Here is a 27,149-nt window from a genome sequence, read left to right as displayed (position 1 = left end):
TTTATTTTTACTCTGACCTTTACCATTTCTTTCCTTCTTCTCACTGTATGCTTTGTTTGTTCTTGTTCTAGTTCCAGTTCCTGTAGGCATAAGGTTAGATTGTTTATTTGAGATTTCTTTCTTGTTTCTTGAGGTAGACATGTTTGCTATCCATTCCCTCTTAGAACTACTTTGGCTGTGTCTCATAAATTTATATCTTAATTTTCATTTATCTCAAGGTATCTTTTGATTTCTTCCTTGATCTCATTGTTTAGTAGCATGTTATTTAGCTCCCCCCTTTTTCAGTTTTCTTCTTGTCATATATACACTTTATTATGTTGAGGTATGTTTTGTCTAGTTCCACTTTGCTGAGTTACTTCCTACCATTATGATCCGAGAAGATGCTAAATGTGATTTCAGTCTTCTTAAATTTATATAGGTTTGTTTTGTGGCCTAACATGTGGTATGTCCTGGAAAATGTTCAATGTGCACTTGAAAGGAATGTATATTCTACTGCTTTTGGGTGAAATGTTCTAAAATATCAGTTACCAAATATCTAATACTAGAGGCCCGGTGCATGAAATTTGTGCACTCGGGAGGGGGGGGGTGTCCCTCAGCCCGGCCTGAACCCTCTCGCAGTCCAGGAGCCTTTGTGGGATGTCAGACTGATGGCTTAGGCCTGCTCCCTACCTGAGCAGGGACATCCTTAGTGCTGCTGTGGAGGCGGGAGAGGCTCCCACCACTGCCGCTGTGCTCGCCAGCCATGAGCCCAGCTTCTGGCTGAGAGGCGGAGGCTCCCCCTGTGCCCTTGACAGGAATTGAACCCGGGACTCTTCAGTCCATAGGCCAATGCTCTATCCACTGAGCTAAATCAGCCAGGGCAGTTGACTTTATTAAGTATTTGCCTTTGTCAGTGAAAATTTATTTTTTTCTTATTTGCATTTCTAATCTTTTGTTTTTTAAAGATGTCTCTCTAATCTATAATAATAAAAAATTAATATGCTAATTAGACAGGACAGCTGGACATCTTTCTGGACGAAGCTGTCACGGCAGTGGCTGAGGCAGAGGTGGTTAGGGGCGATAAGGCAGGCGAGCAGTTAGGGGCATCAGGCAGGCAGGCGAGTGGTTAGGGGCAATCAGACAGGCAGGCAGAGTGGTTGGGGCAGATGCGGCAGGCAGGCGAGCAGTTAGGGGCAATCAGGCAGGCAGGTGAGCAGTTAGGGGTGATCAGGCAGAGTGGTTAGGGGCGGTCAGGCAGGCGTGCGAGTGGTTTTGTGCTACCAGGCAGGCAGGTGAGTGGTTAGGGGTGATCAGGTAGGCAGTCAGAGTGGTTAGGGGCGATCAGGCAGGCAGGCAGGCGAGCGGTTAGGAGCCATTGGTCCCGGATTGCAAGAGGGTGCAGGCCAGACTGAGAGACTCCCTTCTGTGCACAAATTTCGTGCACCGGGCCTCTAGTATATTGTAATGCTGATTTAGTGGTGATGATCTTCATTAGCTTTTTCTTGTCTGGAACGTATTTCTCCTTCAATTCTAAATGATACACTTGCCAGGTAGAATAATCTTGATTGTAGGTCCTTACTTTTCATCATTTTTAGTATTTTGTGCCAATCTCTCTTGAGTTGCAAAGTTTCTGTTAAGGAATCAACCAACAGTCTTATGGAAGCGCCCTTGTACATAAGTAAGTGTCTTTTAAATTGATTTTAGAGGAAGAGAGGAGGGAAATTAGGAGAAAGAGAGAGAGAGTGAGAACCATCAATGTGAGAGGGCAACCTTGATCACCCGTCTTGCCCTGACTGTGAATTAAACCTGCAACCTTTTGGTACACAGGATGATGCCCCTACCAAATGAGCCACCTGGCCAGGACTGTCTTTTTTGTTATAGTCATTCTGGTGACTGTAAAGTGGTATCTCATTGTGGTTTTAAGTGCATTTCCCGAGTAATTAATAATATTGAGAATCACACATACACAGAAAGAAATATTCCAACTCAATAAAAAGACAAATGACCTAAATATTTATTTATTTACTTATTTATTCTTTTATTAGAGAGAGAGCTGTGAGAAAATTGATCGGCTGCCTCCTGTAACCCCCCAGCCAGACCGGGGATCGAACCTGCAACCTAAGTATGTGCCCTGAACGGGAATTGAACCCACAATCTTTTGGTGTATGGGACAATGCTACAACCAACTGAGCCACACCTGCCAGGGCCAAATAACCTAATTTTCAAATGGGCATTTCTCAACATCATTAGTCATTAGGGAAGTGCACATCAAAACCACAGTGAGCTACTACTTCATGGCTACTAGGATAACTATGTGTTGTTGTTTTTTCTTTAAGGAGGATTTGGAGAAATTAGAACCCTTATATTTTGCTGGTAGGAATGTAAAATGATGCAGCCACTGTGACCAACAGTTGGATAGTTCCTCAGGCAATTAAGCATAAAGTTACTATGTGACCCAGTTATTTCACTCCCATGAAAATACCCAAGAGAATTGAAAACATATGTTACACAAAAAGTTGTAATTGAATGTTCATAGCAAATTATTCATAGTAGCCAAAAAGCAGAAATAATTGAAAGTCTGTTCACTGAAGAATGGATAAACAAATTGTAGTAGATCCACACAATGGAATATTATTCAGCCATAAAAAAGAAGGGAATACTTATACCTGGTACAACATGAATGAATCTTGAAAACATGTCAAGTGAAAGGAGTTATACACAAAAGGCCATGTATTATATGATTCTGTTGATATGAAGTGTCCAAAATCTGCAAATCCATTGTATGTTCTATTGATACAAAATATTTAGAACAGGAAAGCCATAGATTAGTGGTTGCCAGGAACTGGGAGTAGAGAGAACAGGAAATGACTACTAATGCATATGGGATTTATTTTTAGATATGAAACCAGTGTTCTGAAATTAGACGGTAATGGTTGCACATCTTGTGAACATACTAAAAATTATTGAGTTGTGTAATTTAAAATGATGAATTTTTGGCATGTGAATTATATCTTAACAGAAAACTCTTAATACAATTTTCACAGTTGATTAAAATTGCTATTTTATGATATACTAGAGGCCCGATGCACAAAATTTGTGCAAGAGTAGACCTTCACAACCCCGGCTGCCTCAGCCACCCTCTCAGCCTTGGCATTGTCGGGAAGGTCATCTGGATGGTAGTTCAGTTGTTCGGCAGTTTGGTCAATTTGCATATTATGCTTTTGTTATTATAGATATCAGTATGTTTAATACAGAGAAGAATTCACAAGTATTTCGAAGGACTATGATACAGTGAGAATAGATTATTTCATATTGAACTAATAGTGTTTGAAATGTGTTCATAGTTGTACTAGAATGCTGTTACAAAACTCTGAATGTGAACTTTTATTTGGTGTGTACTCTGAACTGTTATTTTAGGGTACAGTATTAGCACATTTGCATAAAGATAGACAGTAATGACATTATATCTAAGTAGTAATTTGTATTAAGAGATTCCAGAAAACTTTAAAACTTTAAAAAGACTCAAATTTCTAATTGAGATGTCCTTGGCGTCAACATAAATCTTTAAAATGCTTTGTGGTAGAACCTCTCTTATCTATCCTCCACTTGTTCAGTTTGTTGGATTACCACTCTCTCCAATCCCCTTGTCTTAGGACATACTGAATGGTCATGGCTAGGAAATGACACTGAAGTCTGGTGATGCATCTGTTCTCACTAAGTTGTATGCTAACCAAAAGTCAGCTGTGTTTATTCCTAAATCTGTTTATGCCAGTAGTTGTAGTAATCATAATTATGTAGTTTGACTAAATATTATGTAAACTGATGAAATAAGAATGCAAAAAAGTTAAATGTTTGGGAACATAGAGGTATATTACTTAATACTTTTGAATTGAGTGTAGGCGAGAAACTAAAAATATTGGGTAAAAAATTACAAAAATGTTGATGCATTCTGTGCTCAAATCATTTAAATTTTTGTTCTACTTTAAAGAAATGGAAACTAGAAATTATAGATAGTCATGGTTTATGCCAAGGTCCAGACACATCTGGAAAGAGAAAATCATGGCCCTACATTGGAAGACTGGCAAACAAATGGACATTTATGCACACTATTTTAAAAGAAAATGTTTCAAAATTAAGTATCATTTTTAATGACTCCTCTTTACCTGAGTTTTTTTTGGTTTACCATCAAACTACCTGGCATGGTTGCCTTAGATAATAGGGTTTCTCTTTTGGTTAATTAGAAACCAAAAAACTAGATTACAGGTAGGGGACGCATGGTCTCACCTCTGCTACTTAACTAGTTACAATAATTTGGGCAGGTAAATTAAACTTTGATTTTTTTCATGTATTTTGCAATACTTTTGAATTTAGCAAAATATCTTTGTTTACATTCTAGTGGTTCCTCATATAAAAAAGAATAGAGTTAGAAAACAAATTTCCCTCTTTTTAATATGGCTTTCTCTTCTCCTTTCTCTCATTCCGTCTTTGTTTCCTTTTCCCATCCTCCTTTCTTCCCTGTCTTACAGAATTGGGAAATTGGAGTACAGTATACTTTTTATCTGTTAAATAAAACATTTATGCCTTAGCTGGTTTGTCTCAGTGGGTAGAGCATCGGCCTGTGGACTGAAGACTCCCGAGTTCAATTCCAGTCAAAGGCACAGGACCGGGTTGTGGGTTCGATCCTCAATGTGCGGTGTGCAGGAGGCACCCAATCAATGATTCTCTCTCATCACTGATGTTTCTAGCCTTCTCTCCCTCTTCCTTCCTCTCTGAAATATATATATATATATCCTATCTAATAATAGAGAAACATGGTAATTAGACGTAACTTTGCTACCCTTCCCATTGGCTAATCAGCGAGATATGCAAATTAACTGCCAGTCAAGATGGCAGCCGGGAGCCAGGCAACTCAAGCGAACATGAGGCTTGCTTGCTCCAGTGACGGAGGAAGCCAACGTTCCCTGCCTGCCGCTGCTGGGCTCTGAGCTCCGGATGCAACTATGTTGCAATTATAGAACCTAAACAAACCCCAGAAACCTGCTTTCAGCCAGCGCGGCCTCAGAGCTTAGAGCGGCCAGGTGATGGCAACAGAATTTCAATTATAGAATCTAAACAAACCCAGGTACTGCTTTCAGCCAGCAACGGCCTCAGAGCTAAAGCCGGCTCTCAGCTCCAGTGACAGCCATAGAAGATAAATAAATCCCAGAATTAAAAAAAAAAGAAAAAAGGAGAGGCTGAGAGCTTCAGTCGCCCACCAGCCTGAAAACAGCCCTCAGCCCCTCACCCAGACTGGCCAGGCGCCCCAGTGGGGACCCCCACCCTGAAGGGGGTGTGACCAGCTGCAAACAGCCATCAGCCCCTCACCCAGGCTGGCCAGGCACCCAAGCGGGACCCCCACCCTGATCCGGGACACCCTTCAGGGCAAGCCAGCCGGCCCCCACCCGTGTACCAGGCCTCTATCTTATATAGTAGATGGGTAATATGCAAACTGACCCTAACAGCAGAAGGACTGGGAATGACTGGTCACTATGACACACACTGACCACGAGGGGGCAGACGCTCAATGCAGAAGCTGCCCTCTGGTGGTCAGGGCACTCTCACATGGGAGGAGCTCTGCTCAGCCACAAGCCAAGCTGATGGTTGCCAGTACAGCGGTGGTGGTGGGAGCCTCTCCTGCCTCCTCAGCAGTGCTAAGGATGTCTGACTGCAGTTTAGGCCTGCTCCCCGCTGGCAAGTGGACATCCCCCGAGGGCTGCCGGGCTGCCAAAGGGATGTCTGATTGCCAATCCCCTGGAGAGCAGGCCTAAGCCAGCAGGTGGTCATCCCCTGAGGGGTCCCAGACTGTGAGAGGTCACAGGCCGGGCTGAGGGACCCCCCCCCCCCCCGAGTACACAAATTTTTGTGTACCGGGCCTCTAGTGTGTGTGTATATGTATATATATATATATATACTTATTTTTTATATATATATTATTTTTAATATATATTAAAAACATTTAATATGTTTACAGATATTCTTAGCATTTAAATCAAATGCTAATTTGTGGTTCAACAAAATTAGAGTTCCTTTTTGACCCAGTAGTTGCTAAATATGGAAATCATCTTAGCTTAAAATTAATTCTCCAACCAGTTCTTACTCTCTGAGAATCATTCATTTTTAATAAATTTGGAAAATGCAATTGTTCAAGCTATTAAAAGACTTGGGTTTTTGGTCATTTTACTTGGAGAAGTAATAAAATTTTCTAGTTCTTTATATCTTTTTATATGGCAATTTGAAAGCCACATGTGTTTTAAATTTTGCTAATTCAAATTTTTATTTATGGATGGATCACAATGAATATTTCAGAAATAGTGTTTACTTAAGTATTAATTGTAGTACTTAAGAATGCATCATTTTTGAAGATGTTAAGTATGGAATTTGTTCCATGTTATGTTAATTTGAAACAAATCTACAGTAAACAAGTTAAAAAATAAATCATCTCACTGGCATTTTTAGAACTATAACTGCCACTTCAAGCATAGAACAGTTATGTAACTTTTTCTATATAGTGTATTCTCAGAATTTGGTATTCTTATAACATTTTTGCTCTGTATTTTATGGTGATATATAAAAATCCAGCTGCTACAAAGAAAACCCCTGCTTAGAAGTTGTTTATTTGAAACACTTTTACCTGATGTCAAAAACGTTCTTTTATATTCAGTACATCTATGACTGTAGATTTCATTTTTTTTCTGCTTCAGAGTTTAATTCCAGATAGCTATACTGTGAGAATTTTCTAAAATGGAACAAGGAAAAGGTTTCCTTCATCTGTCACGAAGCAAGCATGTTTTACTAACTCCTGTGAAGCACTAATGTTACGTTATAATTACCTAATTGACATGGTCTTGACATCCAGGAGATACAGGGATATGATTGAGTTGTCAGTGGAACCCCAGTGCCCATTCCAGTGCCTAATGCTCTGGGCCTTCAATGTGGATGTTAAGAAATTGTATAAATGGATCTTTTCACAGCTTTATCTTCCTCTTTCTCATGACTCCCCTCTCCCCCAAATATTTCTGTCTCTCCCAATTATTTGCTTCAACTTATTGGCGTTTTTGGCACATAAATATTGTGTTATTGTGAAAGAATATGGGCTCTAAAGTTGATGTTAATCTCTCAAATTTGTTTAATGTTTCCAAGCCTTAGTTTTCTCATCTGTGAAATGAGAATAATACCTACCCACAGAGAGTCATTAGGGAAAAATTAAGGCAAGCAAAGATGAGGCTTAGTGCCAAGCTTAGTAGAAATGTAGTAAATATTCTACCCTTTTCTTATTTTCACTTGTCATTTTCATTTTTTAAATTAGGAAACTGAGTCCCTGAGAGGTTAAGTATCTTGCCCAAAATTAAATCCCTATATCTCTAGCCACATTTTTTTAGAGCTCCCTCCAAGGGGCCTGTAGATTCTCAATTTACTTTCATCTTCCCTATTACTCATTCCAGCTTTCCAACTGCACATTTCTAAAAGCCTCCACTACTCTCAATTCTTTATTTTCCTTTTCAAATTAGCCAGTCAGTAAGCCTTAAAATTTTGCCTCTTAAATGTTAATTGGAATTTATTCCCTATTCTCCGTTTCTACCGTCTTAGTCCTTCAGCATTTTAGCAAGAGATTTTACTAGTTACCTACCTCTGCCAGAATTACCTTTCTAAAATACCAACCTGATTATATAGAGTCCATATTACTTCACAATTGTGCTTTAACTTACCACACCAGCTTACCTTCTGCTCCCTCCACCCCACAAGCCGTGCCCTTTCTACACTGATCCCATCAAACCGTTGCTGTTAGATGATAACTGTTCATACCACTATGAGAAAAATTTCCGTCCCTACCAACTTCTATTTACCCTTCAAGACTTTCCTAGTTTACCCAAATAAAATTAGGCATTTAATTCTTAGGTTCCTATAGCACTTCATACCTACTTATATTCTGTTATTTTTCACACATGGTTTAATAGTTTGCTACTGACTTCTCTTCCCACTAATTGGGCAGATGACTTATTCTCTATAAAATGGGGGGAGGGGGTTTTACATTAATGAATCTCAACCTGGCTACACATTAGAATCACTCTATCAAGACCAATTGTATCAAAATTTCTATAGATCCTCCTCCTTGCCCTAATCCATCAGGGATTTTTTTTTTTCCTCAAATGATTATGATATTGTGAGTAAGATTAAGAATCACTTATACTAGACCTTGGTTCTAAGATACCTTTCAGTTAAAATATTGCTATTCTATGAATTTACACAGTCTTTTGAAATATAAGAACATTCGAGTAATCAAACCAGGAGTTAGAAAAAAATAGGGGAACAAAAACAAATCTATACTACATATATATCATTATAAACCCCATAACAGTGCTATAATTTTATTTGAATCATAATATTAAAGAAATGAAGAGGAAAAAAATAATCTTTTGTATTTATCTACATGTTTACTGTTTCTGATGTTTTTCATTCCTAATATTCAAGTTTCTATATGGTAACACTGCCCTTCAGCCTGAAGAAATTCTTTTAGCATTACTTGTAGCATGTGTTTGCTGGTGACAGTTTTGCCTTCACTTAAAAAGGGTATTTTTGTTGGATGTGGAATTCTGGATGTGTAGTTATAAGAAACTCTGGATTCTGTAAAGTTCCCTCTCAGGAGTATTGCTATATTTTAACACACAGTTAACTTTACTGAATTCACTTTTTCAAACACCGTCTTTTCTATGAAATCTCGGTTATATTCTTTTTGCCTTAGTTGGGCTATTGGGAGCCTGCCCTGTATGTGCATAATTTAGGGGTCAACCAGAGGCTTGGGCAGAGTTTATACACAGAATTTAGGGGTTCCTCTTTTGTGGTTCTCTCCTTTCTGGAAACTAAATATAGAGTCGAGAAATCGATCCACATATACATGGTCAGTTGACTTGCAACAAAGGTGCCAAGGCAGTTTAGTGAAGAAAAGATTACCTTTTCAACAAATGGTGCTGAGACAATCAGATGTCCTTATGCCAAAAAAGAAAACCAGAAAACTTTGATTCAGATATCACAACATATATAAAAATTAACCCAAAGTGGATCATAGACTTAAATGTAAAACAAAAACTATAAAATATCTAAAAGAAAACACGAGCTAATCTTTGTGACCTTGGGTTAATCAAAGATTTCCTAGCTTCAACACTAAAAACATGTTTTATAAAGGAAAAAATTGATAAAATTGGACTTCATCAAATTCAAAGCATCTGTTCTTTACAAAACACTATTAAGAGTATAGTAAAATAAGGCATTGACTTGGAGAAAATATTTGCAAATTACATAGCTGATAAAGGACTATTGTTCAGGATATAAAAAGAACTTTCAAAATGACAAGAAAATAAACCATCTAATTTTAAATATGAAAATAAAATAACTAAAATAAAAGATTGATCATAATCAAGTGTTGGTTAGAAAGTAGAACTCTCATTCACTGCTGGTAAGAATGTAAAATGGCACAACCACTTTAAAAACAGGTTGTCAGTTTCTTTAACATCTGAACATGCAGCTGCCATGTGATTTAGCCCTTTCATTCCTAGGTATTTGCCCAAGAGAAGTGAAAGCATGTATCCATATAAATGCTTGTACAAGAGCTCTAGCAGTTTTGGCTCAGTGGATAGTGCATCAGTCCTTGGACTGAAGGGTTCCTTCCGGGTTCAGTTTCGGTCAAGGGCACATACCTCTGTTGCAACTCGATTCCCGGCCCTGACCAGGGCGTGTGCAGGAGGCAACCAGTCGAGGTGTCCCTCACATCAATGTTTCTCTCTGTCTTTATCCCTTCCTTCCACTCTCTCTCTCTCTCTCAAAAAAAAAAAAAAAATACTTGTATAGGAATATTCATAGCATCTTTATTTTCTAATAGGTAAAAACTGTAAACAATTCAGTGTCCACCTATAGATGAATTAATAAACAAACTGTGGTATGAAACGCTACTAAGCAGGCAACAGTTTTATCAAATGTTTTGCCACTGAATGATATGGACTGCCATCCTTCTAGCTTTCAGCAACAGTTTGTTTTTGCTGCCCACCGCTCAGTTCCTAAGCCAGTGTCACATATTTAGGGTTTTTATCTTGTCTTTGGTGCTTCGATTATTGATTTCTCTGTCAATCAGGTTAATTTGTAGCAGTTAAAATAGATTTTCAAGCCAGACGCTTTTTTATTTTCATCAGCTTTAGTTGACTTTGTCTCATTTTAGGTTGCATTAAAATCTTTAAGTAATGACACCAGTAACTGTGACTTTTCTTTAAACTGTCCAAAATATCATACAAATACTTGCAGCTTTTATTTACCTAGTTGTTAGATGGGAAACATAGTGTTCCTGTGTGTTGTACAAGAACCTGAGGTCCAGAGGGGGCAACTGCCGTATAGCAGGGAAACTGAACTAGTACTAAGGGATCCCATTTTAATACTTTTGTGCAAATTGAAGAAAAATAAATGTACCACATACTTACACATTCTTTATTTTGACAGTCTCTTCAACAGACCACATTTAAGAGGTGTCTCGGACTCCCCGTTGCCAGTGGCTGGAACACAATGGATCACACAGGGGCACTAGACCCTGAGGATGAATTGGGACCTTTAGCCCATCTTGCTCCAAGTCCTCAAAGTGAAGCTGTTGCCCACGAATTCCAGGAACTCTCCTTGCAGTCCAGTCAGTACTTACCCCCTTTGAACGAACGGAAGAATGGTGAGTTCTTCAGCATGTGCAGTGGGGATTTTGATTTGATTTAGACTTTGTGAGCCCAGATTATTTCTCTTTGGTAGTAATTTTGTTGTTGCTGTTGCCAGTTACATTGGCAGTTTGTCACACAGGAGAGAACCTCATAGGGGAACTTCTTTGTTTTGAGTAATAGGCAGAATTTCACTTTCCATCCAGTTCTTCCATTATTTCCCCATTATCTTTAGTAGCAGCATTCTCTTTGGAAATGAGCTTTAAATGCAACCATTTAGCACTAGCAGAAGATTTCATGCTAGAATGGTATTGGAAAGTGGCTTTCTGTGCTGAATGGTATTAGAAAGTGGCTTTCTCCAGGGAAGATAGATTTGTGGAATTAAATAGGTTCTCCTCCCAATTTCCCCATCTCCAATGTCTTGCACCTTAATTTCAGAATTGGCAGAATTTGCGCTATCTTAATGATCACTAAGAAAACAAGAATGTTTTATTTGAGTATTTTTATTTTAATGAGTGTTAGATAATGGCCATATTTTCAGTCTTTGGCTGGCTCATCATTGGATACAAAATGAATATTTTCTATTAATTGGTTATCTGTTCACAAAATTTTCATTGATTACAGAGACATCTCAGAGTTTCCAAAAACACAATATAGTGGGGCCTTGACTTACGAGTTTAATTCGTTCTGTGACGGAGCTCGTAACTCAAATTACTCAAATGTCAAATCAAAAAGTGAACGGGTGTGAGACACGTGATGCTGGGCTGATGTTGTGGTGTTCACTGTGATGTTCGCTGCGCCAACTAGCAGTGGGGTATCTGAAGCTGGCTCGTAACCCGAATTTTAGCTCGGAACTCAAAGCAAAAAATCGGCCGAGAGACGGCTCGTATCTCAAAAAACTCGTTAGTCGGGACACTCGTAAGTCAAGGCCCCATTGTACTGCCAATTTTTAACGTAAATTAATAGAGATGATATAACATATTCTTAATACTTAAAACATAAAACTAGCAAATATAAACTATTAAAATTTGTAAACACACTAAGTATGCATAATAAAAGTGCGGGGTTAAGAATTTCAACTGGATTTACTGTGCTTTCCTCAGTTCTGATGTGTGTTATATTCCCAAATATATTTAATTTAATTTTAAAAGCCAGAAGAAATAAAACTGGTTCTCTGTAGAACACTTACTTGTTATTTATTTTTCTGGGTTCTGAGTATTTCCCAATTCTTTTCATTATTGGCCTTATCTTATTCAGGAAAATGGATAAAAGATATACACTACTACTAGTATATGTCTTTGGAGTATAACTTGTTCTCCCTTCAGTACGATATCTGATACTTGTGTCTGATACTTGTTAGGCACAACCCTTGTGCAGTTTAATTGGTATACAGCAATAGTTTGGCTAAGGTACTCTCAAAGCCTTCATGAAGCTGTGGATGATGGATGGATGATGGCTTTAGAACCTTCCATCAATTAAAGGCCTAGCTTTATCTTAGTGTCTGAGAGAGAATAACCACATTTTCTGAAACATAATTAAATGTGATCAAACTTACACAGTACACTTGGATCCATATAATAATGTTCAAATTATTATCTGCAAAAAAAAAGAGGGTTGATTGGTTATAAAATTTCCCTAATATACAATTGCTCAAAAAGATGGTCATATGTAGCAGAGGAGAGAAGTGAAGTGTGTGAAATAAGTTTATACTCTGGAGATTTACTTGATTCAGCTCACCACATTTTCTTATAAGAATGTTCTCTTGAATATGTATGCCTGAATATAAGGTAAACTCAAATACAAGGTGGTCTCCCTTTATAAACTTTTAGGGAGGTTGATGAAATGGTAAAAGTTTTAATTTTTTAATTTAGTTACATATATATAATTCAAGTCACATTTTATGAAGCAGTACAATAATATAGAAGAATTGCTTTAATCCATGCTTATATTTTATAAAACCAACTTGCTCAAACTCTATCCATGAATCTTTGTGGTGTTTTTATCCTCTTTGCATCATCCAATTAGCATGAAAATCAGGGTGCATCTTCATTTCTGTCTCTTTTGTTTAAGTTACAGCAGTTGTTGAATGCATGCATAATCTGACATTGAAGATTTTATGTGTAGACCACAGGTGCCATTTACAAAACAGTGGGGCTGCAGTTTTTTGTTTTATTTTCTTATGTGTGTCTTATAGTTATGTATTCATGATCTCGATAACATAATTACTCAAGTTTTAATCTGTGATTTACAACATTTTATGGGGCTATAGTTTCTGTTTCTGAATTTAATCCCCTCCCTTTTGTTTTTAGTAGTAATACATTCGCAGAGTTTAAAAAGTAAAGGGTACAAATTGGTAAACAGTGAAAAATAGGTCACCCTCCCAGTCTTGTCCCTTAGCCATCCAGTTGCTTCCCCTCAAGTAGCAACTGTTAACTTGTGTTTTTTTCTGAGAGAATGCTATTTGATTACTTTTTTTAAAGCAGTTTTGAAAGTCTTTGTAACAACATCCAACACTTTAATTTTAAGGTTATAACCTAGGAATAATTAATGTGTTGATTTTTTTCCCCACTTTTATTTTTATTCTATTAAGGTATTTCTGTCCTAAAACCAGCTTCTAATGAAATTGATTTAAAACATTTTTTGAATTGAATTTGTTGGGATGACATCCTATCTAATAAAAGAGAAACATGGTAATTAGCCGTACATCCGCTACCCTTCCCATTGGCTAATCAGGGCGATATGCAAATTAACTGCCAGCCAAGATGGCGGCTGGCAGCCAGGCAGCTTGAAGCGAACATGAGGCTTGCTTGCTTCAGTGACGGAGGACTCCAACGTTCCCCGCCTGCCGCTGCCGGCCTCTGAGCTTGCAGTTTGAAACATTGTTACAAATATAGAAGCTAAACAAAACCCCAGAAACCTGCTTTCAGCCAGCCGGGATCTCAGAGCTGGAGTTGAAACAGTGTTTCGATTATAGAATCCAAACAGACCAGATACCTGCTTTCAGCAGTGGAGGCCTAAGAGCTGGAGCCAAGCCTCAGAGCTAAAGCTGGCCCAGAATAAAAAAAAGAAAAGAAAAAAAGGAGCAGTTGGGAGCTTCAGTCACCCCACAGCCTGAAAACAGCCCTCAGCCCCTCACCCAGACTGGCCAGGCACCCCAGTGGGGACCCCCACCCTGAAGGGTGTGTGACCAGCTGCAAACAGCCATCATCCCCTCACCCAGGCTGGCCAGGCACCCCAGTGGGGACCCCACCCTGATCCAGGACACCCTTCAGGGCAAACCAGCCGGCCCCACCCGTGCACCAGGCCTCTATCCTATATAGTAAAAGGGTAATATGCCTCCCAGCACCAGGATCAGCGGAGCCTCGAGGCCTCCTGGCACCGGGATCAGTGTGACAGGGAGCAGCGCCCCAACTCCCCAATCAGCCCTGCTCTGAGCCCGACCAGGGGCTGCACCTAGGGATTGGGCCTGCCCTCTGCCACCCGGGAGCAGGCCTAAGCCAGCAGGTCGTTCTCTCCCGAGGGGTCCCAGACTGCAAGAGGGCACAGGCCGGGCTGAGGGACCCCCCCTTCCCCCTGATTGCACAAATTTTTGTGCACCGGGCCTCTAGTCTATATAATAAAAGGCTAATATGCAAATCGTCTGAATGGCAGAATGATCAGTCACTATGACGTGCACTGACCACCAGGAGGCAGACGCTCAATGCAGGAGCTGCCCCCTGGTGGTCAGTGCGCTCCCACAGCGGGACTGCCACTCATCCAGAAGCCGGGCTCATGGCTGGCGAGCACAGTGGCAGTGGTGGGAGCCTCCGCAGCAGTCAGACATTCCCCAACTGCTGGGGCCCAGGCCCGGCTGAAGGACATCCCCCCCCCACACACACAAGTGCACAAATTTCATGCACAAGACCTCTAGTTGGTTAATGAAAATGTATAGGTTTCACATGTACAATTCTGTGACACATCATCTGTATATTGCATTGTGTGTTTACCATCCAAAGTCAGATCTCCTTGCGTCACCATATATTTGACCCCCTTAACTACCTCTCCCCCAGTCCGCTTTCTCTCTGGTAAGCACCATACTGCTGTCTGTGTCTCTGAGTTTTTGTTTGTTCATTTGTTACTTTGAGTTTTATATCTCACATATGAGTGAAATCATGTGGTTCTTGACTTTTTTTTGTCGGACTTATTTTGCTTTGTATGATAGTCTCAAGATCAATCCATGTGGTTACAAATGGCAGTGTTTCATCTTTTCTTATGGCTGAGTATTATCACATTGTATATATGTACCACATCTTCTTTATTCAATCATCTATAGGACACTTTAGTTGTTTCCATGTGTTGAAATATGCTACAATGAATAATACTGCAATGAACATAGGGGTACATATACCTTTACAAATAAACGTTCTACTCTCTTCATAATTTTTTAGGAACCTCCATATTGTTTTCCATAGCTAATGCATTTTTCTCAAATACTTTTTTGTTTAATATTAAGTAAATGAAAGAGCGTCTTAGAATATGAGATACTGTGTAAGGACTCAAATATAAGAGAATCTTCTTTTTTCTAACAACTGACTTCAGGAAGTTAAAATCCTTACCTTATATTTAGGCATACACTCATTTTAGGTTTATGATACATTAGCCTAATTTGTGTATATATTACAAAGCATAAATGGAATCCTGTACAGCTATCAGAAATCTAAGTTTTTATTGCAGGTAGGTAAGTACTGTAGAACCACATAAATACATATAGATGGGAGAACCATAACTTTTTTACCTTAATGAATTTTTCAAGTTTATTCTTCACTTTTTAGGTCTTCTTAATGCCTTGTTTAAATCATATCATATTCAAAATGTAGGTATTAGCCTAAAAATTAATTAATACAAAATATGGTTAAAATATTTTGAAATAATCAGATTTAGATATTTTCTTGATGGTTGTATTTTATTGTTATTCCTAAGTATTTGAATTTCACTTGTTAGAATTATTTTCTTTTCTGTTGGGGAAAAATGACGACATTTCAATTTGGACTTAGTGTGTAAAAGGATTATGTCACCAAAAATTTTATAAATAAACTTTACTTGAACTTGACATTTAAGTAATGATTCCAGGATCTCCCCTTATTTTTTATTAATATTTATGTTGGCAGTGGTAGTGGAGTGGCAGAATATTCCCACTACTGGACTAAACATGAAAGATGTTTAGTAAAGATAAGCTAGGGTTTCCTTTACCCTTGAACGTGGCCAAAATAATTCTAGTTAGTGGCACTTCAAAAGTAAGGCAACCATTTAGGCAGTTAACTCTTACCAACAAGTGAGTCCTTCATAAAAGAAAGTGGATATACAGAAATGCATAAATAATGTACCTTTACTAAGACAGTGCATACACATGGATGTTGAACTTTGTTTTGACATTTTATACACATTAGACTCATTTTCATGTTTCAGTAATAACACATTGCGGACAGATCATGAGAATTCTCATGTTTTCTGTTCTAAGATTTGTGACCAATCATACTTTAAAAGATATTAGCTTGTAAGAACATGTAATAAATAACTTCAAGATGCAATGGGTATTTAATTTGAAAGTGTGCCTTTAACATTTATGTAAAATGTTTTTTTTGTCTTCACTCAATAGAAACTTATCTGGCCACTGGGTAAAGCTAGCAATAAAATTACTGGTCCGCAATGTGTTAACATTCCTTTAGATGAGGGAAATCAGTCAGGGGGACAGTTAGTTCTTTTATTGTTTAAACTAGTAGCCCTGCACATGAATCCGTGTGCCAGTAGCTCTCTGCAGGGCCTGGCCGCTCCGTGCCCACTGCCCAGAGGCTCTCTGCGGCCCAGGGGCCCATCCACGGCTGGGTGCGGAACGCTCACACTGCCCACTCTCAGTAGCCGCCCCCCCCCCCCCCCCCGGGGACTGGGGGATTCCTGCGGGGCTGAGAGGACTGGGCGCCGCCATCTTTGTGACAGAGTGATGGTTAATTTGCACATCACCCTTTTATTAGATAGGCTAGGAAAAGCTCAGGTGCTATAGATAGAGTGTAGCTTTATAAAAGGAGGGAAAGCCAAAGTTGATGAAGACAATATACCTGAAAAAGCTGCTGCTCCTTTGCCAGGATCCACACCTAGATGAGACCATGAAGAAGCAGCTTTTCATTCATGAGGCCATTTGCAAGACTAATCTATGCTGGTTGATGAATTAAGCTTTTAAGTCATGGCCAGCAATATCATAAAGTAAGAGGATATAGATTCCCCTTTTATAAAACTGTTTTGATATTTCAGTACTTTTTGATATGTCTCTGAAGATGAGGTTCAATCATGTTAACATGGCCGCAGATATACCACAGGCCAGCTGTCAGTAGTGTCAAGTACATGGAAAATAAGCATCTGCCACCTTCCTCTCCCTAAATTAACTGGCTTTTAGAAACTGTATTATTATGAAATAGCATGTTTTAGGCCTCAGTGAAGAGGAGAAACTGTTTGTTATTCTTACTTTAAATTTTGTTATTACTAGTTACTACAGTTGTTAGATTTTTTAACTTTAGTCCCATATTGAAATTTTTTTTCTTAAGATTTTCATCCATTAAATGTATCACACTGAATAATTTTAGACCATCTCTTGTTCTTAGTAGAAAGAAAATAATTTATTCAAAAGTGTGTTGCACAAGGAAATACATGGTGATTCCAATATGGGATTAATACATTTGCAAACAGTCAGATGAACTTTGCCTCACCCAGCCAAAAAACCTGCCGGCCTTGTACCATAGAAAATAAATGACACATGTTTACAATGGGTTTTACTTTGAGAACAATTCCCCACTCCTCATTAACCTGTTAGGCTTATCGGCAGTCCGCAGGTGGTGAGCATTTGTCTTGAGCACAAGCCTGTTCCTTAGAATGCACAGGAGCTGATATGGCCAACTAGAGATTGGTGAGGGAAGGAGAGGATATACCTATTTTTCTCTGGAGCAGACAGCCAGGCATAAAATTCTCATCTGTATATATAAAAGCCTAGGTGACCATTACCACCCAACGACTGGAATGACTGGACAACTAGCAGTAGCTATCTATGATGTGCACTAACCCAGACCTTGCTGTTGGGGCCCTGACAGCCCCGAATCTGGTTCACCTGCACCCTGGACCCAGACAGGAGGGAAGAAGGAGCCCAATTCCTTGTGGAATCAGCCTTGCCTTAGCTTGCTGCTGGGGCCAACCTCCTGCAGTCCCTCCCTCAGCAGGCCGCAACCCCTCCCCCATCAACCCTGACCGCTGGCCAGGCCGAGGGACCCCATCTGTGCATGAATTTGTGCACCAGGCCTCTAGTAGTGTCATAAATGGGAGAGAAATAAAAAGCTAAAAAGCCAAGAAAGGGAACTATGGATTCTTGCTTTCCCTTTCTACAACTGGAGGTAATAGAAATGAATAATTTTCTATATAATTGTCGTTTGCTTTACTGTTAACATATTTAGGATCTTGAATATTTAAAGTGATTCTCAAAGATATTAATAAATATTCTGATAGATTTAGATGATTTCTTTTTCTGTTTTCAGGAGTTACTTAAGAATATTTACACTTAGAAGATAAATACATTTAAATATTTTCTGTAGTTAGTTTTGAATATTTTTTGAAAATTAGGCGTAAGGACTTATACTAACCACAAGTATAAAATTTAAAAGCCAACTATGAACCTCTTGACAACTGCAAATGAAGTTCTCGATTAATTGTGGCAGCTCTCATACTGTTTTTGTTAGTGACAATCTATTGAACCTTTCTGAAGGAAAAAAGCTATATAAGTAGCTTAAAGGTGAGGTGCTGCCTTTCAAAATGGGCTTTATAAAGCCTGCTATTAAATAGCATGTTTTATTTCACAGTGTAAAAAAGTACCTGTAACCCTGTCCACCTTCTCTTGCCTACTCTGGGTTTCTTATGTAGGTAGTTTTGCTATTACTGAGGATTTAGTTTGCTTCAGTGCATTGCTGAATACATCCAAGCAGTGTGTGTGTGATGAGAGAGAGAGAGGAGGGTGGGCATTAATTTACAGCCTGCCATTTGTAGCTGGCATGTTCAGAACTAACATAGGTGTGTTTTGGTTATCGCTGAGAGGGTAGATGAAGCTTGCAGCTTCAAAAGTGCATCAGCAAGCCCATAGGCCCCAGTTATGTAACACCCTGAGGCCTCATTTTGAGTTACTTATTCAGTCTTTAAACTGTGTCCTCTTGCAGAAATATCCTTAGAAAGTCAGCAATTAACATTTATATTAAAAGTAAGATTTAGAACATAATAATTAGCTGTTTAATCCAACATGAGACAAAATTATCTTAAACTTAAAAAATGTTTGCCTGAAATTTATATAAAGCTTTTCTAGAGTTACCAGTTTCCTGTTTCTCAGGAAGCAATTTTAAAAGGTAACATATAAAATATAAATGATTAGTTAATAAATATTACTCAACTATAATCCCCTAGCTCCTTAGACCTTTTAGGGCTACTTTGAATTGAATAATTAATTTATAGTTGAATAATTGAATCAGACCTTGTGCTGAGCCAAGAGACTTTGTTAAAATTAAGTTAGTGCTTTTTTTTACTTATGGCAGCCATCTAACCCAACCCAAATCACCTCTTTCTAGCTAAAAAGGAAGAGAAAGGATAGATACAGGGCATGTACTGGGGAAAAAGTGATCCATGATGATTTTTCTTCCTTTGTTATTTTATTTTAAGACATCAGTAATAAAATATTATTGTGACAGAAAGCAACAAGACAAATATGTTGGAATAACAAATGTATTGGAATTTTCTCTTAGGTTTGTAGTTAATAAATCACCCAGACTAATTAGTAAATATCATAGTCAATGTTTTTCTAACTCCTTTAAATAATCCATATTGTTGGCTACCCTCACCTGCTGCCCTCACTATTATTAACAGGAAGTATAGTCTTTTGGGAGTCAGGACTTCAGTCTCCTCTGCTGACTCAGTCTGTGAGCATGGGTAAGTCTCAGACGCTCTCTGTGTTATGGTATGCTTATTGTAATACCCGTGTGGTAGCTTTCAGCCCATGTGTCTTTCTCTGGCTGCCCTCCCTCATTGCATCATGTGTTCTTATATCGCATTATCACTTGCCTTGTGCTATCCATTGGGCAGCAGAAACAGAAAGAATAGAAGGTAACTTCCATCTCAGTTAACCGATGGAATTTTCCATAGGTAGGAATTAGTAATGTCGCTATTTAATACATTCCTCACAGATATATTATTAAACATACCTGCCAGCTCACTCAATTAGTCAGACATTCCCCCATATTGAAAAGAGAAATTGACTAAAATTGTGTTATCCTAAAAAATAATGTATCTAATTTAGAATATGCCCTATCTTCCTATTCATTGTTTTCAAGGGTTGGCAAGTATGTGTTAACATTTTTATAATAGCATTAGATTATCAGTTTAAAGACAGTATTTTAGCTTTTTTTTTTTAAGCCCAAATTATTCATGTAATTTTTGGTCATTTATGTTATTACTTTCATTAAGAAAATGTTAATAGTTGGGTGTCTGTTTTACCAACGTAAATTTTTGACATACGGCCTCTCTGTTTAATAAAGATATAATAAGAAAAGCAATTGCTTTTTGTAGGCTAAGTTTAAGAACTAACAAATGTTAGAATTAGTCAGCACTCTGCAAATCTGGTATTTATGGCCACAAAATAGGAGACCGTCTTTGACAGAAGCCTAGATTCCAACAGAGCAATTAAGAAGTTTATCAATTGGACTACTTAATCAAACCACATCAGGTCCTATATAAAAGAAAAGTTTACATATCAGAATATTCAGTTCTCCCAAAGTATTAAAAAAATTCAAGAGAAGAAAAAATTTATTGAATGATCATGTTTCAGTTACCTTAAAATAATTCTTAGATTTTAAGCCTCTAGTATAATATTGGCAATTTAAAATTTAGACTATTCTCATTAAATTGTTGGACACATAGATCTTTGAAAATAATTCCCTTAACTATATACAGAAAATTAATTTAGAGATGATTCTTACCAATAACTGAGAGCAAGGAAAACCTAGTTTTAAGGAGGTCTGCAGAGTCAAGCCTACAGCCTGTTCCATTGCTCTAGGTATGTGGTGTCAGGCCACACAGATCTCTCTCTCATCTATAAATAAGAATCATGTTAGATGTACCACATAAGTTATTGGGGGTTACATGAAATAAAGCATTTATAGTAAATAGCACATCACTAGTCCATGTTCCAGTTAGTCAGCATTACATGCTTGATGGAAATGTACCATGAAGAGGCACAGTGATGGAGAGCACCAACTCTGGAGCCACCCTGTGTGAGTCTGGATCCTGGCTAAAACATCACTACTTATGTGAATTTAGACAAATTCAATTTCTTTTCTTTGCCTCGATTCTTCATCTGCAAAACAGGGATCATGCTAATACCTGCTTCTTAGGGTTGCCACGAGGATTAAATGTGTTCATATAAGTCAAGTATTTAGGACAGTGTAGGCATATATTTAGCACACTATAACTTTTTTATTAGTATGTGTGTTTTGAAAATGCAACATTTTAATTCATACTAAGTGAATATAGTTTTTCAGGTTTCCGCCATGGTGTTTTACAACTTTGTGTTTCTTTCAATAATACTTGTAATTTTGCCGCCATTTTCCACAAGTTCTATTTAAAAAAAAAAAAGACGTCAGAATGGCCCTAACCGGTTTGGCTCAGTGGATAGAGCGTCAGCCTGTGGACTGAAGGGTCCCAGGTTCGGTTCCGGTCAAGGGCATGTACCTTGGTTGCGGGCACATCCCCAGTAGGGGGTGTGCAGGAGGCAGCTAATCGATGTTTCTCTCTCATTGATGGTTCTAGCTCTCTATCTCTCTCCCTTCCTCTCTGTGAAAAATCAATAAGATATAAAAAAAATAAAATAAAGTCTACTGTTTAAAAAAAAAGACGTCAGAATGACATGCAATTTTTTAATGCCTCACTGTGTGCCTTCGTAACATTTGAAGAGCAACTTACCTGATGAGAGCTGAGAAGGCAAATGTAGTAGGCACTGATTTCCCATGAAGTTCGTCTCTCTTGTTGGTACTGCCAGTTCCCACAATCCTAGCATTCCCTGGGCATCAGTCAGTGTCTACAAGGAATGATTTTCAAATATTAAAGCATGTGAAAAGACAAACAGGCCAAAACTCAGAGCTCTCTAGGGACTATGACCTCCAAAACAGACTCCGTTCTGACATTTTCACAGGCTGCTTGAAGGAATTCCAGCAAGGTCATTCCATTTGGTAAACTCCTAAACAAACGCTCTGTCATCGAGAGCTGATTTACAGATTTTTCTCCTTATGTACTTGTTCTGAAGGATTAGTATAGTAGATATGGTTGCTGAGACTCTTTCAAGACATTTGATGTATATGATAAGTACTATACTGAAGACTTTTGGTATTTTGAAGTGATAAAACAGTTAATTTGTCATGTTGAAAGAAATTTCTTGCTGTGAGTTGTCTTTTAAATTCTTCTCTTTTTGATTCCAGGAAATCTATATCATAACCATATTACTAAATTAAATTTTTCATTATTAACACAATTATTTAACAAAGAAATAGGCTAAATTCAGAAACGATTTTTTACAAAACAAGCATTCATGCAAAGATGCATATGATTACTTGTCTCACAATGACCTTTGGAATATGTGAAAACAGAAACAGTTCTAGTGTGGTAGGATAGTCTGTGAAATATTGGTGTGATGGCAGTTGTTTAGATGAGGCTTTAAAGTTACTGGAGTGAGGGCAGATCTATAAGTTGTTTTCAACTAATCTGAAAAGTCTAAAATATTTTACTGTGTATTATTATATATTTCTTTTTTTAAACAAAAGAATATACTCCTAAAAATAAATGAGACGGTCAGAACCCAAGAGATCTGGAGCCTAGAGAGCTTAAGGAAATGGGTAATTAGGACTTATTTGGTTTATAGTTGGCCTTAAATGCTGCAGCCTCATGGTTATCTGAGTCTGAAGTCTATGAGTAGCATGTATGAAGTTCCAGAGGTTGAATACCATTCCTCATTTGAAGGATTGGGTTTATCGGGGAATTTTGTATGGTTTATTTCCTTCTTTGCACGTTTCCTTTCAATGAGTTAGTCCTGTGGATGAATGTGCAAAGTTTTAGCTATTGAAAGAGTCCGTTTACAGTGAAAAATGTCTTATGATTTGATATCTCATTGTAGGATTATAATATCTTTTGAACAAATTTAAAAATCAGACTCAGGCAAGTAAATTGATATATGATCTCAACTAAGCTCAAAATCAGTAGTAAAAATAAAACTCATTTTATTATATATATATATATATAATCAAATAACTTTTCAGAAACCTAGGATATTTCGAGGTCTCTTAGTAAAATAAAATGGAAACAAATGTGAAATAATAAGTTGCTTAGTAACTTAGTTACTGAATGTGCTAAAAATTGTGTGGCTCTTGATTGATGTAAAAATATATATGATGAGAAAGTATTACTTTTCTAATAGTATATTTTTCTAACACAGATTTTTCTTTCTCTGGCTATTTCTGTTAGCTAGTCTCTTCGTTTTTCAAATAAACGGTATTTGGTTAAATAGCAACTAGCTGATAAATTAGTGAAATCTCTGGTTACATAATTGCGTGCTTGTTTATTTATTTGTGCATAGAAGTAGAGTAGCTGCTTGATTGATTGCTGAATGCCTTCTGAACACTCAACAGAAACAAAATGCTTACACCTTCAAAAAGTTGGAGATTTTATTTGGACACCCAAATATTATAAATTTGTAGAATTTTCTAGATAAAGGAATATAAACTTACACCAATCAGATCGAGTTAGGATTAAACAAATTGAAATTTAAAGAAATCTAAGCCCTGGCCAGGTAGCTCAGTTGGTTAGAGTGTCATCCCCACAGACCACGGTTGCATCCCCAGTCAGGACACATACAAGAATCAACCAATGAATGCATATATAGGTGGGACAACAAATTGTTTCTCTCTCTCTCTCTCTCTCTCTCTCTCTCTCTCTCTCTCTCAGTACCGCTCTCTCTCAAATCAATTTTTTTTAAAAAATTCAAGAATTTAGTTCTAAACTTTGAATTTTGGAGTTCAGTGGTTTTGGACAATACAATTGGCCCTTGAAAAGCACAGGTTTGAACTGTGCTGGCCCACAATATGTGGATTTTTCCTTTCAATAAATATGTAGTTGGCTCTCTGTGTCCCCAAGTTTCACATCGTGGATTCAACCAGCTGTGGATCAAAATTTTCTTTTTTTCTTTTTCTTCTTCTTCTTCTTCTTTTTTTTTACAGATCTTCAGGGGCATATTTATTGCTTTAAAAAACAGCTTTATAAAAGAATCCTTAAAATATTCTCTCCCCTAGTATGAATCTGCTTTTAATTATTTCATTTCCCCCATTTTTATTGAATTTGTTGGGGTGACATTGCTTAATAAAATTATGTAAGTTTCAGGTGTATAGTTCTATAATACATCAACTGTCTATATTATATTGTGTGTCCACCACCCCAATATAAGCCTCCTTCTATCACCATTTATCCTCCCTTTACCCTCTTCTGCCTCCGCCACTCCCCACCCTTCTTCCCTTCTGGTAATCATCATACTGTTGTCTGTGTCTATGAGGTTTTTTTTGTTTTGCTTAATCCCTTCACCTTTTTTTACCCAGCCTCCAAACCCTCCCCTCTAACAGCTGTCAGTCTGTTCTCTGTATCTATGAATCTGTTTCTATTTTGTTTGTTAGTTCATTTTGTTCGTTAGATTCCTTATGAGTGAAATCATATGGTACTTGTCTTTTTCTGACTGACTTATTTCACTTAGCATAATATTTTCCAGGTCCATCCATGCTGTTGCAAAGGGTAAGCTTTCTTTTTTTATGGCCATGTAGTATTCCCTTGTGTAAATATACCATAGCTCTTTTTTCCACTCATCTACTGATGGACACTTGGGCTGCTTCCAAATCTTGGCTATTGTAAATAGCACTGCAATAAACATAGGGGTGCATATATTCTTTCAAATTAGTCTTTTGGATTTCTGTGGATCAAATTTTTCTATCCTTCATTGGGAATCCACAGATACAGAGGGCCAACTTAAGTTATACGTGAATTTTCAACTGCACAGAGTTAGAATCCTTAACCCCCACCTTGTTCAAGGGTCAACTGTACTTTGGTTTTTGTTGTCCTCACCTATTACACTAAAACTATTTAAGGTATGCTAACTCTCTCATAAAAATATGTATATTTCTTAAATGATCATGAGTGTTTTCTGTAGGTCCACTTGGTTTATAAGGCTGTTCAAGTCTTACACATCTTGACTGGTTTTCTTTTTATTTGTACATTCAAGGACTTAGAGAAAGGTATGTTGAAAGCCCCACCTACTATTGGATTTGTTTGTTTCTTCTTTCCATATTGTTTTTCCTCCCTTTTTTTGAGACTCTATTACGTGTTCTTGATTAATTGACTTGTTTACATTATGAAATGTTCCTACATCCTTGGTAATGATTCTCTACTAATGTCTTCTTTGATAGTAATATAGCCGCTCTAAGTCTCTCATGTTTGGCATTGCACGGTAAGTCTTTTCCCTGCTTGTACCTTTAACCCATATCTGTACCTTTATATTAAAGTACAGTTCTTTCGATGCACAGAAGTGGATCTTTTCTTTTAAGTCTAATCTAACAATCTGTCTTTCAATTGAAGTGTTTAGATTGTTTGCATTTACAGTAATTAGTGATATGTCTGGTGTGCTAGGTATCTATTTCTGTGCAGCAACTTCATACCTTAGCAGCTTAACACAGACATTTATCACCTCACAGTTCCTGTGGGTCTGGAATTCAGGCACAGCTTAGATGGGTACCTCTGGCTCTAGGTTTCTCACAAGCCTGCATTCGGGTGTCAGCCAAGGCTGGGCTTTCATCTCAAGGTTCCACTGGGAAGGATCCACTTCTAAACTTACATTGTTCTTGATGAGATTCTGCTCCTTAGGGCTTTTGGGTCCTCAGTTCCTGTCCACATGGGCCTCTAGTAAGAGAAAATTTGCTAGCAAGACAAAATAACATTTCCTCAAAATTGCCCAATTTTTTTAGATCTATCTACAAATAAGGCACTGTCTTTGGTTTTCTGTTTCTGTATATTGCATATTCTTCCCCCTTTCCCACATAGTAGGCCTAGAACCTAAATTGGTAGATAGCCAAGTTAAAGTACTAAATTGTAGTAGTAGAGAGGTTTCGTTTCCTGAATAGATAAAAGTATTTTACCTCATGAGGTAGGTTTTAATGGTTTCCATTTTATAAGACCTATAAACTGAGGGTCACAGAAATTAAATAACGCCAAGGACAAGATGCTAAAAAGGAATAAAGTTTTAAAGATATGCTTGGCTCCAAAGTTACCTCTAAGGTTAAAAGGAGTACTATTATAATAGGAAAGATAAGTTTTATTTAGAAGAGGGTTAAAGTAAAGACTTAAAATCTATTTTAAATAGATTATTGCTTTTACTTTTTATATAAAGTACTTACAAAAATGTATAAATGTAAACACATATAAGACTAAAATTTAAAATGTTAAGATTTTGCTTGAGCAGAATAGTTTTATTTTAAAAGCCAGTTGACAATTAAGATATTTTACAGTCACCACCAGCTTCATTGAATTTAACCAGCATACCCAATGGGTGCTAGATGAAGTTTATTCATTTGGACATTCATGCAAATAAAGACGCACAAGCATGTTCATTCTCTTCTTATGTCATATTTCACTTTGTACTCCTCTCAGATATTGCCATGCTCAGAAAAATTATAGCCAAGCAACTTTGTAATTTAGAAGAGAGAACTCTAGTCAATGTTATGTTTCTGTTCATTCCAACCTAGTACTTTTAAAGGTACTCAGCCAAATGAATGAAGAAATTTGATAAGTGCCTCTACTGAAGATATTCAACTAGTCATTTTGTTCTTTTTAACCTTTAAACATTATTTTTAGATATGCTAGAAAAATTGAGAGCCTAATAAGAGATCATCCTGTTAATAGCAATTTACTTCATAATAAAGTATTTGACATTTAAAGACTAAAGTAAAAATCTACTTTTACTTGTTCTATAAGTCAATTATATCTTTTCTATGGAAAAAATAGAAATGGCCATTTTTCTCTTTAATGTTTTTCAGCAGGGTAATAATTTTTTTACATGTTCCTTTTAATTCCTGAACTTAGAGCAATTTATTAACCTTTTATTTAAGAATCATTTGCAAGTAAGCTATAGGTATGCTTAAATATATCACCATGTATCTTCTAAGAATAAAAATATATATATACAGTTATCAATAGTAAAGTTATCACCCTCAAAAGTTAACATTGATTCAGTAGTATATTAAATATACAGCCTATATTCATATTTCCCCACTTCTCCCAATAATGTCCTTCATTTTATTAATTTATATTTTTATT

The 27,149-nt window shown here is 37.4% G+C and overlaps 1 protein-coding gene across 12 annotated transcripts in view; it reads left to right on the top strand.

Annotated features, from left to right (window-relative positions):
* Nucleotides 1-27,149, top strand: part of MRTFB (myocardin related transcription factor B) — a 196,429-nt gene that overhangs the window by 54,135 nt on the left and 115,145 nt on the right. For 11 of the 12 annotated variants that reach the window (XR_004967653.1, XR_004967652.1, XR_004967654.1 and 8 more), the window contains one exon: nt 10,501-10,717. Coding sequence is in view for 9 of the 12 variants with exons in the window: in XM_036310141.1 (XP_036166034.1) it covers nt 10,564-10,717 (154 nt within the window). In the remaining 3 variants the exon portion in view is untranslated. Of the gene's footprint in view, nt 1-2,060; nt 2,102-10,500; nt 10,718-27,149 lie in introns of those variants that run through there. The other variant, XM_036310145.1, reaches the window with a different exon arrangement.

The sequence above is a fragment of the Myotis myotis genome, unplaced genomic scaffold (genome assembly GCF_014108235.1).
Source record: "Myotis myotis isolate mMyoMyo1 unplaced genomic scaffold, mMyoMyo1.p scaffold_m19_p_5, whole genome shotgun sequence".
NCBI classification, from domain to species: Eukaryota; Metazoa; Chordata; class Mammalia; order Chiroptera; family Vespertilionidae; genus Myotis; species Myotis myotis.
Note: the sequence above shows the minus strand (reverse complement) of the source record. Positions and strands in the feature narration are given on the sequence as shown.